At 36.6% G+C, this 15,151-nt stretch overlaps 1 protein-coding gene across 1 annotated transcript; it reads left to right on the top strand.

The window, feature by feature from the left end:
• The first annotated feature begins 7,110 nt into the window (after positions 1-7,110).
• On the top strand, positions 7,111-14,776 carry anxa13 (annexin A13). The gene is made up of 11 exons (XM_023293325.3): positions 7,111-7,270; positions 8,373-8,448; positions 8,560-8,654; positions 8,745-8,915; positions 9,574-9,607; positions 11,291-11,370; positions 11,600-11,668; positions 11,753-11,854; positions 12,044-12,119; positions 12,353-12,465; positions 13,483-14,776. The coding sequence occupies exons 1-11, from the start codon at positions 7,256-7,258 to the stop codon at positions 13,600-13,602; spliced, it is 951 nt and encodes a 316-aa protein (XP_023149093.1). The 5' UTR covers positions 7,111-7,255; the 3' UTR covers positions 13,603-14,776.
• The last annotated feature ends 375 nt before the right edge of the window (positions 14,777-15,151 follow it).

The raw sequence follows: 15,151 nt of genomic DNA, 5'->3' as shown, positions 1-15,151 counted from the left end.
TTCTGTATAATTGTGTGGGTGCTGCTGCCTCCACTGTTTGCTGTGAGCTGGTTTCTTGACTTACATTAAGCCTGTGGAATCAGCAAAACTTGCATCTTTTAATTTACAAAGGATTGCTGGATACAGTCTCTTCTTAGTTGTGTAATTTTAATCACGTACCAACAGATCATGTGATTCTCGCTCATCTAATTTTGCCAAGATGTTCTTTGAACTTGGTAGAACAGCCTTTTCCTGGTTTGATTTGGGAAGAACCTTCAGAACACACTATTGACTGATTTTGTCTGACTATTCCTCAACTGGATTTAGTTTTGTGCCTCTTAATCTCTTGGTTGGTTTAATGTTGCTTTACATTTGTCCCATTTAATTTTCTGTAATTGTCAACTTTACAATCTTCTGTAAAGTTATAACGGTTTACCATCTCAGCCAGGTCTCCTGTGGAAAAGAGCTTTTAATCTATAGTGCTTCTTAGTTGAAAGAAGGTTAAATAAGTGCAATAAATGGCGTATACTGCCTAAATCCCCAATAGTCTCCATTGAACTTGCAGGGTTTAACCAGTAGAGGGCGTGTTGAGCCATTTTCAACCAGTGACATGCAGATTTTATGAATTTAGAAAGAAATGTCAATATTTACACGGACATTTTTGTGGTTTTTTTTACAGTACAGTCTAAAAAAAATAGTCCACAGCTCAAAAAGAAAGCAATATAAAATGTAAAAAATTTAATTTAAACTATAGTTTATTGATAAGACCACCAGGTGGCAGTGTTGATCCATGTTCCACAGTGATTCTAAACAATAACAGGTCGTATTCAACGGCTGGAAGCCATCAAACATCAACAAAGAGGTTAAACTTGTGCACATGACCCCTTTTGCGCAGTATAACCAGATAAAGTTCAATATGCTCATTTTATTTATTTTACAGGAGAGCAAAACTCAATATTACAAGGAGCTTTCTAAGCAGGTGGAGGAGAGAAAGCAACAGACTGAGTGGGAAAGAAACAAAAATGCCACAGATGAGCAAAAAGTTAGTCAAGAATAATATTTATAGTTTAATGCAGCTCCCAAACATTCAATATCAGTAGGATTTTTGTTGATATAAGAGCCAAATAATCACACTTTTGATTAAAACTTTATGAATATAATGACTTTACATTGTGTGTTTCCAACTCTGCTACCATCTGCAGCACATTGAGACCATGCAGCGGTGGATGATGCCAGGCAGCGGAGCCCCAAACTACCACCTCGGTCCAACCAGGAGGACCAACAGCCTCTATGCCGCAGAGATTTTACCACAAGAGCAGGTAAACAAAGCACCGTTTATTAGACGCTTATTGTTCTGAGCAACAAAAGCCTGCAGTGTGCTCTGAAGGTCTCATGATCACCCTGAGCTGAAAGAATTCAGTCTGCGGCCCTCGTCCTGTTCAAATATCTGATAGAAGTAGCTCTGGAGCAAAAATCTACGCTAATTTAAGCCTTAATCTAACTGAAAAAGAGCAAAAAGCAAGTGCAAGATGCCAGTTTAAGACTTCATGGGACAGCAGCAAGAAAACAGGTCAAATGAAAGTAAATTCTGTTGCTTTCTACACTGTGACAACATGAAGAAATAGAGATAAAAATTTCCTCCAGAGACCGCAGATAAGTTGAAGTATTTCTTTCTTTCTTTCTTTTTTTTTGTTGAAACAAGTGTTCCCATTGAGGCCCGAGTCAATAAATGCGACTGTTTCTGCCTCCTGCAGTGTTTTTGAAAGTAAACCTCCGTTCTGACCTCCTTTTCCACACATTGCCTTCGTCTTGCAGCAGCTGAAACACAAGCCGGTGTGTGATGATGAACAGTAGGAGCCGGTCGGACTCGAAACGAGATGTGTTTGAGGTCATAACAGGAGTCTGGGTGCTCTGCCAGCATGACATTACAGCCTGGAGCTTCTGAATGCAGCCTTTGTTTCCTCCCCCAGGTCCGCCAGAAAGGCTTCACAGGGACCCCCTTCTGCTGCCTGTGAAATGCAGAACATGACACCCAACTACTAACAACAACTAACAACTAACCCTAAACTGTGGTGCAGTCGGGCAAAGAGAACTCTCTGACTTCTTCCTCTTCGAGATGTTTGGGCTGTTTCAGCAGCAGTATCTGATGGGAAGAATAAAGAAGCAGAGACACTGTGAATGTGTTGAGAATGCATAAACTAGTGAGGCTTCTGTTTCCAGCTGAACAGGTGCCTGCAGAAGCCACATTTTCTACTTTACACACCGTGATCGGACTCATGGACCTTGATGATTCTTAAAAGGGAAGAATGAATGATCAGAAAGATGAGTTTTAAGGATTTCTAGACCTTTTTCACCGTAAACATTTTGATTTAGCTGGAAAAGCTCAATCCAGTGTGTTCCAGCTGTATTAGTCCTTCTATTACAAATATAAATGGCCATATTTAAGAACATTTTTAAACTTGTAAAAACAAAGACGATTTACTCACACATTGCAATTGCAAAACAGTGACCAAAGCATTAGGAGCAGTTTTAGTGGGTCTTGCCATCCAATGCCACAACAGTCATATAAATAGTAATTAATGCAATGGTCTGGAGCTTCTACATGACATATATTCTGGATCTGTCCACTCAAAAACTGGTGGATTAAGTTCTCAACAGGACATTTCTCCAAAACTAGCTATTTAGAGCCAAACTACTAAACTGCTGGACCTCTCCTCCTTTGAAAAAAGATAGATTGTTTTGTTTTTTGCCAATGTTGGTAGTGCATTACTGTAATTACAGTGCATTTTTCCGTAACTCAGTAATCTAATGTTCTGCACTCCCTAACTTCAGTAATCTAGTTACAGTTACGATTTTTTTTTTTTTTAGGTGTAGCCAATTGCCAGCATTCCCAAGAGTTTATGAAGTGTTGTTTTGTTTTTTGTTTCATGTAAAAAGACCAGCATAGCTTTGTCAGTAATTTACAAAATCAGAGGATTTGCATCTCTAAAGCCCATTTAGTAACATATCTCAAGTGTAAAAACCTTTAGGTGGTGCCAGACTTGCTCTGTCCACCTGTGTTAGGTCTTTATGCTAAGTCAAGCTAACTGGCTGATATTTCCTTATGATGGATGAGAATAATATAAATTCAATGGATATTCCTCATCCCTTTGAGGCCGGGTTGCACTTTTTGAATCTCGTTCAAGTCTCAAGACTTCAGCTCTGACATTAGGAGGAGCTTGGAATCACATTTGACGACATACAAGACATCTTCTTCACTGTACGACTAAGATCAGAGGCTGAAAGTTTCAAAAGTGAGTGAGAAGTTAAAGTTTGATGGGCTGCTACTTTACTAGTATTGCAAATGACTGACCCAGGTGAGCTTGACATAGCAGCCTACAGAAGCCACTGAAAATGTCACTCCTGATATATAAACTGTTCAAAAAAACCTACTGGTTAAAGTTGTTGTCAGTGTAAATGACTCACATCTTGCTCATTCTAGTGTTTTACACTTTCTTCTAACATGGTTTATAATGTTTCCCTGCTTGGTGTTCCAGGTAATCAGGAGATAATTATATATTGAAGAGGAATGAGTCATTTCCTCTAATTGCATGGCTCGGTGAGTGTGACGACATCAGGTTCTTCATCAACACAGTTTACACAGTAGTTTGTAGAGGGCAAAGACCTGATTGTGGAGGGAAGCAGCAGCAGCTCTCCTTCAGTGTAATTATGATGCAGAGACAGTTATGAGGAAGACCAATGGTTAAAATGTAGCCTCACATGGTTATGCTTGGTAATTATACTGCAGAAGGCTAAATTCTTAAGCGCATATACGTTTTAGTTCATGCAAACATTCTACACTAAAGGCAGAGAAACTATTTAACAAGTTAGAACTTTTTATTGGTGTATTAAAGTCAGTTGATTTGATTAAAAAAAAAAACTAAATAATTAGTTGAAAAAGTATGCAGCTTATTGCTTCTTTCACTTCCTCGTAGCATTAGCAACATGTTTTATCAAGGAAACATTTAATTAACACACACTGAAATACCAATATGGAACTTTTTCTTGAGTTTTTTCAAACAGTGTCTGAAAAGGTGGTATTTTTTAATCTTTCGTGTCCAATTTATCTCAGTTTTCATGGCTCCTTCAACTGCAGAGCCCAGAGGTATTATGTTTTTGTCTGTCTATCTGTACGCCCCATTTTCTTGAGTGTGATATTTCTTGGGCACCTTGAGGCGTTTTCTGTAAATTTGATTCAGCAACAGACTGAGTAGAAATTGCTTGTCAAAGGTCTCTGTGACCTCAGTGGACACTATCACTTCCTGTTTCTGTTCCCTAAAGCAAAGTGTAGCCTCATGCTAAGAAGCAGCTTTCTAAGTTTAAAAAAACAACAACAACTTTTTAATAGAAATTTAATTCACGAACATAGTGCGTCTGAGTCAGTTTCCACCAGTATGTTGTTTCTCTATGCGTCACGTTCACATTTAAACTGTTGCTTGGAGAAGAGTTGACACTTTTGTAAATACACGCCTTAAAACAGTGATTTTCCTTCCACTGAGGGCAATACTTTAAGCTTAATTATACCGATTCAAGCTTTATTGAAGTTATTTTTAGACCTCCACATGTTTTACTGTTACAATGTAAATATTAATGTATATATAGTCTTAATATGATGATTAGCATATTTATACTTGATTGTTATGTATATTTTATTATTTATTATTATGTGTCGATCAGAGTTAATCAGAAGTTACTCATAAAATAATGGGGAAATTTGTCAAGTTATAGATTATTTCTAGTCATTACCTAGTGATTTAAACTTAAATTTAAGCATAAAGTGGGATACAACAAATCTCCTTTAAGAAGATATCTTTGGTTGAAAAGAGGCAATGGACAACCCTTCATATAAATTTAGGTAATAGTAAAAAAGAAAAGTTAGTTTATGTGTATTCTTATTAAAAATAGAATTAAAAGATTTACAGTAGCAGAAGACAGAACTCTGACAATGGAAATTAAAGTGTAGTAAAATGATTGATTGCTATGTGAAGATTAGGAAGGTCACAATCAGCCAGGAAAAGGGCGTCTTGCCCTAATTTAACCACTCCTTGTAGCTTCTGTGATTAATAATCATTATCTACTATACAGCCCTGGATTAGTTATTAAACAGGTTACTCATGAATGTCGCATCAGGTATCAGATTTTTCTTTAGTAACCACCATATAGTAAAGCCTTACCATTTAAAAATATGTGCTTATTTACAGATTTTCACATTCAGAATTTTCCAAATTTATTTAGTTACCAATCAGTTAATTTACATTTTATATTTTAATTTAATAAAACATACAGTATCAAGTCAAGTCACTGTTTTTTTTATAAAGCACATTTAAGACAACAGCTGTTGCCAAAGTACTTTAGAAGAAAAAGAAAAAGATTGACAGTAAATAATTAAACCAACAAATTTAAATATAGGAGTTAATACTCTAGAGTGTTATTTATAGTGTGATTTTTCCTGAGTAATTTACATATTTGGGATTAAAACACCACAGAAAACATGTAAAATATTACTTTAGCTGAGTACAATACACATTAAGACTGAGACTCTACAATGTTATTAATTTTGGAGAATGACTAATGTAATAATATAACCAAGACCCTACAGTTAATATAAATTACAGATCCTAACCTGACTAATATATATAGAACCTATATAATATAACCTGACTAATTTAGAACTGAAGTTTTGTCCCTAGAAAATACACATGAAAGCCCAGAAAATCCAAAGATTCCCTATATAACTATTAAATTTAATTTAACTTTTATTGTGTTGCATCTTATTTTATTTATATTATTTTACATTTATTTATTATTATTTTATTATCAGACACTAGCTATAATTCAGAGTATTTCATGTGTCTTTGAACATTGCTTGAGCTCATCTTCAGCTGACCTCACTATATTGTAAAGATCTTTACCTAACTAATATAAATATGACCTATATAATATAACCTGACTAATTTAGAACTGTTTTGACCCAAAAATTATTATTATCATTATTATTATTATTATTATTATTATTATTATTATTATTATTAGTAGTAGTAGTAGTAGTAGTAGTAGTAGTAGTAGTAGTAGTAGTAGTAGTAGTATATTTGTATTTATGTTTAATTTTTATAGCTGTATTTATTATAAGACACTAACTATATTTCTGAGTATTTCATATCTTTCAACTTTTCTGTTTGACCCTAAAAATATATACATAAAAGCCCAGAAAATCCAAGGATTCAGTGTTCCCCTATTACCAAGGTTTAATTTAATTTAAATTAATTTTATTTTATTTTTTATTGTATTTTTTATTTTATGTTTATTTTTATTGCTGTATTTATTATAAGACACTAACTATAATTCTGAATATTTCACGTCTTTCAACATTTATGTTGTTAGGTTTGACCATAAAAATATATATATTTTCCCAGAAAATCCAAGGATTCCTGTATCCCCTATAAGCAAGATTTAATTTAATTTATTTAGTTTAATTTATTTTTTCTTATATTTCATTTTTATTTATTTTATGTTTATTTTTTATTACTATATTTGTTTTAAGACACTAACGATAATTCTGAGTATTTCATGTCTTTAAACATTCTTGTTCTTTGACTCTAAAAACACATGAAAGCCCAGAAAACCCAAGGATTCAATGGATCCCATATAAGCAAGGTTTAATTTAATTTAATTTAATTTAATTTAATTTAATTTAATTTAATTTAATTTAATTTAATTTAATTTAATTTAATTTAATTTTTATTTATTTTATGTTTATATTTTTATTGCTATATTTATTGTAAGATAATAACTATAACTCTGAGTATTTCATGTCTTTCAGCATTTATGTTCTTAGGTTTAAACCGAAGTGAAATATACATGAAAGCCGAGAAAATCCAGTGGATCCCCTATAAGCAGGGTTTAATTTAATTTATCTAGATTATTTTGTGTTCTTTTGTGTTTTATATTATTATGATCAGTATCAGACACTATAATTCAGAGTGTTTAATGTGTGTTTGAACATCGCTGGAGCTGATCTTTAGCTGACCCCATGATAAATCCAGTCCCACTGAGCTGCGTCTGTCCGTGGATGTAAACGGTTAACCGGACGGCGCAGCGCTCCGTGGTGACGTCACTCTCCGGTTTCTTCTGCCCTGGGCCGCAGTTTGCTGAGGAGAGAACGAAAATCCACCAAATCTACACCTCCTCCTTCACCCTAAACACATCACCTGCTGTCATCGGATTATCAGCTGCTGAAATGGGAAACTGTCAAGTAGGTAGAATTCTGTTAATCTCCCTCTGCGAAGACGCGTAGAAAAAAATAGATAAATAAATCTCAAGAATCAGCAGTTTGGGCTTCGCTCGGAGTGTGAGACGCAGTTTCGGATTCATTATGATCCACACAACCATCACAACTAACAAAAAAACACGTCTCTGTTTGAATTTATTACCAACCAGATAGAATTTCTGCTGTTTTTCCATAATGCGAACGCAATGTTCGCCTTTACGCACGACTCGTTTAGTCGTTTAAAGCCACTATTATTGCGACTACGCCGATTCAATGAAAAGTTGTGGACTCAGATTTATGAAATGTGATGTTTCTTTAAGTGTTAGATTAGATGGGAACGTTGCAAATGACACCGTGCGTTCGACGCCGTATCTGGGTTTACGCAGCGGAGCCGGCCACTCCCCTGCGGAATTCACCACGGCTCCGTTAGATGGACAATGAAATGAATGAGTGGAGCTGTGCTGCATTCAGGGGGGAGGGAGTCCATTTTTTTGTTAGTTTTCTATCTTTTTTTGACGTGTTTTTTTTTCTTTATTTTCATACCTAATATAGTTAAAGACACCCCAAAAGACGTTCAGTGACCGCAAGATTGACATTTTTAACCGTTTTCCATTATAATAGCAAATTAATTCTTTAAAATGTGCTTTAAAGTTCACATAACTTCATTTTTTATCCAGAAAATTAATAAAAAGTGCAGCACAAACCAAAATAGAAACACTACATAACAAAATAAGCATGTTTCTGTGAGTCAGCTCCACTTTCTCCTCATTTTGGCAAAGAAAAGTGACATTTAACTCTCCCGTCCTGCCTTTGGATGATACGTTTCTACCCTTTAAAGCTCCTCCTCTCACTGCTTTTCATCCTTGAACTGCACTATAGGAGCTGCCGGCATTCAAGCGGCCCCCACCAAGTTTGTTTAAAGACTTCTGGCCTTGAATTCCTCAACCAGAGCTTTGTATGGTCCCCCTCCCCCAGCAGCCAGCTGCTCCTGCATGCCATCATGAATCACAGCTGATTAGTTTGATGTAATCACTGTGTGCTCCATGATAATTATGTGTTTTGTCCTTTTTTTAAAATCATTTCTCAGCCCACAATTTTTCCCTATGAGGATTTTGACGTCGTGGCAGACATCAAGGCCATCCGGAAAGCCTGCAAAGGGCTCGGTAGGTTGGAGATGTTATGAAAAAATGATTGTTTTTTGCATTCCAATAGCGTCCCTGAGCTTTTAAATGAAGTTCATGTCATCATTCTGTTTTGTTTTGTCTTCTTTACAGGCACTGACGAGAAGGCCATCATTGAAATCCTGGCAAACCGCAGCTGGACTCAGCGTCAGGAAATTAAACAGGCCTATTATGACAAGTATGACGACGTGAGTGCCTTTCAGCGTTGCTCTAATTTCAAACACATCCTCTTTGAGTTTCTGTTTTTTTCTTAATTAAACCCTGTGTCTGTGCGACAGGAGTTGGTGGATGTGTTGAAGAGCGAGCTGTCGGGGAACTTTGAGAAGGCCATCCTCGCCATGCTGGACCCGCCCGTCATCTACGCCGTGAAGGAGCTGAGGAAGGCCATGAAGGGACCCGGTACTGATGAGGACGTCCTGGTGGAGATCCTCTGCACCGCCACCAACGCTGTAAGCTGCAGATTCACAAATTTATTAAACCACCTGTCATAAAAATTAGAAAACACAAATGTTTTAGAAATATGTTAAAAACTTGTTTCAAATTTAAAATTGTGTTGTTATTTATTAGACACATAACAAACTGGAACAACTGAATAGTTCTATTTGCATATATTTCCCAAAAAACTTCTTCCTTTGGCCCCAATAACAGCTTGGATTCTTGCTGGCATGGTGTTTATGTACATTTCCACAGTCCCTTTTGTTATTGAGTTCCAAGTAATTTCTATCCGTTCAAGGAGACTTGCTTTAGATGAAATTTTTGTGCCACCTATTTTTGAATTCAATAAATCCCTATTCACTAAATTCACTATTTTGAATGGGAGTGAGGAATTCAAACTGAATTCATGTGTTTGAACCCAACTCTGAGCCAGCACACTGGAATTCCCTGAGAAGTCAGAAATTAATCAAGAACAATACACCACCACCAAAACAAATTTTTCTATGCAGAAGGGCAAGCAAATAACTGTAATTTGACAGCTCAATCAAAAAATGATAATGTGCTTTGCCATTTTTTTCTGTGTTGTTATAATTATGCTCTAAAGAGCTGATCAGAAGCTGTGAATTGTAGTTTTTTGTTGTAGAACTCTAACTGTGTGCTTGTTTTCAACAGGACATTGCCCTGTTCAAGGAGTGCTACTTTCAGGGTAAGTAGTAAATATATTGCTTTTATCTAATTATACAGGACTAATTATAATGCCAAAATACATATCTGCAGCTGTGTAACCTTTTACCCTCCAAGTTACAACATGCCAGTATGTTCCTTCCCCATTATGAACTTTGGAGGAAACTACTAAGGGTGACTCATTTGGGCCGACGTATGCCTCATACTGCACTATTTCTGACCCTAAAGACATAATCTACGGTCACACATTGTTTAGTCAAGGCCCATCCTGCTGCAACTTCCTGCTCATTATGATACCAGCGCTGATAGCTGTTTATATTTAATCCAGCATATCCTACTTTGTTTAATTACTCTGTAGCTTGTTAGCTTGTTAAAATCATATGTTTTCTACAACACCTTTTCCTCTTTTTGAATTGAGCGTGGAAGAAATGACATCATTCTCCAGAATAGACTCTAAACATACCAGTTTCTCATTGTTACTATAATTACATTAGCTTTGTTAGTCTTTGTGAGCTTTGTTTGGTTAGTTAGCTGACGATATTAGCTGCTTTCTGATGCAACAGAATATCGATTCTTTAGATTGGACTGCATTTACAGAATCTACTGCTCATGTACTCAACTATAAAGTTTTTAAAAAATCATTTAATATATCACCAAGTGATCATAGAAATGCCCACACAATGTTTGCCACATTTCATCATGATCAGTATTGCCTGTATTTATGGTCAATAAGTCATTTATTAATCCTTTATAGATAAGTTATCAAGACCAATGCTGGGAAAAAAATCTGTTTTGTATTTCTCTTTGGCATACTTTGTCTTGCCAGAAAGCAGTAACAAAAGCTATAAACCATGAATAAAATATATAATATGGTGCATCTTATATGTCTCTAATAAATATCTTATTGGTATGAGCTTTTCCAACATTAAGTAAGTCTAAATACTAAGCTTTATTCAGAATTCTTACATTTTTTTGAGGGTGACAGGCGCTAAATCACTTCAAAATCTTTACTGTTTATACTGCATTTTGGTGACATCTTTTTGTTGTTACCGAAGTTAACTTCCAGTTAAAATGTTGAACAGCTCATTTTCGCTCGATATTGTATTGCTAGAAGCAGCTTTTACTGACTTTACTGACAGTAATCTGACATTGTTTTGTGACCAAGCAGCTCTGCTTTTGCTGTTATTGTTTACACTGATTGTTCACTGGTGGCACTTTTGTTTCTTGATGACGTAAAGCAGCATGTAACAAATTTAACAGCCTGAGAAGTTGCTTATCTGCTTCTCTTTTAGCTAACTGTATTCGATATATTTCTTTAATAGGACTTTTCTAGTAACTCTTGGTTGTGGAATCTTATTTTCTTATACAAATGTCAAATTTTACCATTTGAGAATTAATAAGAGAAGGAAGCTTTGTAGTTTCAAGTATCCTAACAGGCAGGAATCCATTATTGAAGAGGCTACGATGCACACTGGTGGTCTCATTAAAGTAAAAGGCATAGATAGGACTGTGCTTTAAGAAGGAAAACAGGTCAGAGTAGGAAATCTGGGACAATAATTAACTTAAGTCTGGTTAGGAGAGAGTTGACAATCCAGAAAATGTGCCTGTAAATTAAAAACAGAATGCACAGAACACGAGGAACTGGTGCAAGAGTGTCTTGACAGGAAGTAAACTGTAATATTTGTCGTTTTCCTCACTCTTGTAGTGCATGAACGTGATCTGGAAGCAGATATCGAAGGAGATACGAGCGGGGACGTACGAAACCTACTCACGGCTCTTCTGCAGGTAAGTGGCTCTGAGCTTCTACTCCACTCGTGTAACTGAATTCCCTCCATCTGTCCCTGCTCTGAAATCGAGCTCACTCTCGCTGCGCCCGGCCGTCCTATAAACACTCACACACTGGCCTCGGTCCAGACGGCCTCTCATTAGCAAAACGGAGGCCAGATAGAGTTGTTCGAGTCAGACAGGAAGGCCTCAGCGCAGAGCAAAAGTCATCCTAATCCTCGTCTTCCAGGGAACCAGAGATGAAAGCTACGAGGTGGATGAAGAACTGGCTGAACAAGATGCTACTTCCTTGTTCGAGGTACCGTTTTAGTTTTAAATACAACTTTTTTTTATCAGCCTCGTGGTGCATTTATTAATTCTGAATGCTAATATTTCCACACAGGCTGGTGAGGGTTGCTTTGGGACAGACGAATCCACCTTCAGTTACATCCTGGCTTCCAGAAATTACCTGCAGCTCCAGGCCACCTTCAAGATATACGAGCAGGTGAGTATCAGCCGCAGTGATATCAGCTTATGCGAGCCGACATCTCATTTTCCTGCCAGTAATCACTGTTAGTATCTTATATTACCCTTGAAACCTCCTTGAAAATCACCGCTCACTATCGAACCATTCTGAGGAGATTAGGAGGGAATGGTGGATGGAGAAAATGAAGCGCTGTTTTCTCTCTCGCAGCTCTCTGGAACTGAAATCCTGGACGCCATCGACAATGAAACTTCTGGGACACTGAAGAAATGCTACACTGCTCTCGGTTAGTGTGAAATGGAAAGCTATGAATCTAAACTCCACTTACAAGATGAATTATTGGACATTCTGTATTTTAGAAATGGTTTTTTGCAGAAAACAGCCATTTTTGTGAGTAAATAATGGAACAGGTGGGAGAAACCAGCCAGACTATATGGAACATTTTTACTTTTATTGATGGAATGTGAGATACATTAGATGAAGAGGAGCTCATATGGAAGTTTTTCTTCTTTTCCACAGTGAGAGTCGCCAAGAACCCCCAGCTGTACTTCGCCAGACGCCTGAACGATGCGATGAAAGGAGCAGGCACTGATGAAGACACCCTGATCCGCATCATTGTGTGTCGCTCTGAGGTAAATACATGATCAGCGGATGGAAAAGTACCATTAAACCTTGTGTTGTCTTAACATCCCATACACTCCTCTTGACCTAAGGATCCTCCTTAATTGAATTTTCAACCAAAAATATATTTTACATGAAGAAACAACCTGTCCTGCATCACACTTTGTGAATGTCTGGGTTTTTCACTCTTCAGAGGGCAGAAAGACTGGATTTAATGAGTGGACACCACTCATTTTTATTACATCGCATGTTATAACTGTTTTCTTTACTAAAAGGTTTACTAGAGGTTTATCATCACTATTATTGCTGCTAAAGGTGCTGAATAGGTTAAACGTTATTTGTTCAGCAAGAGATAGTACTTCTATATCTGAAGAAAGTACCGGAAATGTGCAGAAAGTAGCTTTTTTGAAGGGAAACAGCAGTGTTCTGTGCCATGGAATGGAAAATTACAAAACTCAGTTACAAAGTACGAGTGTTCTCACATCTTTTGAATCACTGCAAAACTTACAACAATAATAAGAAATTTACTTTAGGAAAAGTCATCGAATTTCAAGTTGAAAAAGGTCATTTAGTGCAAATTTAAGACTAAATGAAATAAGATACAACATGCGATCAAAATTTAGATAGTAAATGAAAATAATCAAAAACAGTACAGACAAGTTGGAAAAGTATGCACAGATTTACAGTGTAATTAAAACCAATTGAATTAAAAAACAAGAGAAAAATAAAAGCATATAAGTAATAAAATATACAACGAAACTGAAAATAAATGTATTAAAATTAGGTGAATAAAAGTACAGTCAAATTTAATTTTAAAAAAGTGGGAAAAAACACTAATTTGGGGTAAATCTAAGTTCTAAGGGGACAATAGCATGTGATAAACTAGAATACTTGTATATAATAAAAGTATGATTTTCAGTTTTAGTGGTTTACACAACACTGACTGTTCACATGTTGTAAATTCAACAAGATTTACCTTCACAAGTGAATATAAAGTGTGCTAATGTTTAGTGTCTTTGTGCCCACAGTTTGACTTGGAGACCATCAAAGACATGTACCTGGAGAAGTATGACGTGTCCCTGAAGGACGCCCTGAGGGACGAGTGCAGCGGCGACTTTAAACGCCTCCTTCTGGCTATTTGCCACTGAGAGGACGAAGGTTTTCTGTCTAACAAACTAACAACACTCAGTCCCTCCGTATGACGATATTTAAGGAGCAGGAAGCTGGAGAAGTGATGAAATAATCAACTTGGCTTGTGTCTCGTGTCCAAACTGAGTTACTGTGAATGTTATTGGCTCTAATTATTATTATTTTCTAACTTTTTCCACAGACATTGACTCCCATATCTAGGATTCATGAGTTGGAACTGTGTCTGTCAAGAACTGCCCATTTCTTAGTGGATTTTTAGCTCTAATTCGTAACACTTGTACCAGCATTTATACAGTGGCAGGTCATTTGTAGCCATGGTAATAGAAAAGCACCAAAACTTCTGGATTTCCAATATTAACAGGAGACATCTGCAGTCACTCTGATGCAAAAATACACAGAAAGTGACATGTTTTAGCTTCAGTATGTCCTTCTGCGAGTAACATAATTAGCCTGTGGTGTTATTATTGCCTTTATATGTGCATTACACTGTTTTAAATCACTTTTTCACCTTCCATGCCCCAATTTCTGTGACTGCTATCCTGCTGTTATAACTAATGCAATCACTCCGTATGGCTTGAAATTTGTTTTCTCAAAAAGAAGAAATGTGAAAGTTTGTATTGAAGGAATATTAGCTGGTATCATGAGGGATATGCAACGTCGGGTGAAGGGAATTTTCTGAATCACAGCTGATCCACAGAAGAGATGATATATTTTAGCTTCTTATCGAAAGAAAACTCTATATTGATTTACAATATTTTGCTTTTTTTATTTTTAAATCCTGAACTAGAAAAAAACTTGACAAGTCCAAGAAACACCTCACCTTGTTATATATATTTTTTTGTATTTTATGACTAACAAGCGAGAAGAGAGTTTAATATATAGCGATGTTTAGTTTTAGGCAGAGCAGAGGTTATGTGAAAAGAAACATGATGTTTAGGCGAGCTGGGCATTAACATCTGGATGCTCTGATGTCTGTGTCATTTGTGTGTCTATTAATGGCAGCTGGCATTTGCTATGAATTACCACTGTTAAAAACACTTTGAAGAGCTGAGCGGATACCCAAGTGAAGTACAGATCATGAGACAGTCGCAACATCTGCCTGGACATCAGTTGTTTGCCTTTTTATAGCCAAAGATTTTAGTGTAGCTGCTAATAAAGTTTCCTGTAGCGTCACCATGTCTCTTCTGATTCGTTCTCTGATCAAGTTTAACACGCGTGTAAGTGTAGAAGTTGTTTTAATGTCACAACAGCTGTCGCCAAGCTGGTGATGCGGTTGCTATGGCGACACAGAAGCCCTCCCATATGGCAGGTGAGTATGGTTTCCATAGCAACCCCATCCAACGCTCAATGGGTGTCATTAATTCAAATAACAACTGTAGGCTATGGATGTGAATGAGGAGGTTGTTATTATCATGTCACGTTCAATGAAAGGACACGCCCCCTTCAGACCTGTCCCTGCTCCTATGCTGCATTCAGGTACAGTAGGAAATCTCAGATTGTGAAGAAGAATAATAGGGGTTTTATATCTAATTCAGTATATTGCTTTTG

Source organism: Amphiprion ocellaris, chromosome 22 (assembly GCF_022539595.1).
Source record: "Amphiprion ocellaris isolate individual 3 ecotype Okinawa chromosome 22, ASM2253959v1, whole genome shotgun sequence".
NCBI lineage: Eukaryota > Metazoa > Chordata > Actinopteri > Pomacentridae > Amphiprion > Amphiprion ocellaris.
This window is presented reverse-complemented; position numbering and strand designations above follow the sequence as displayed.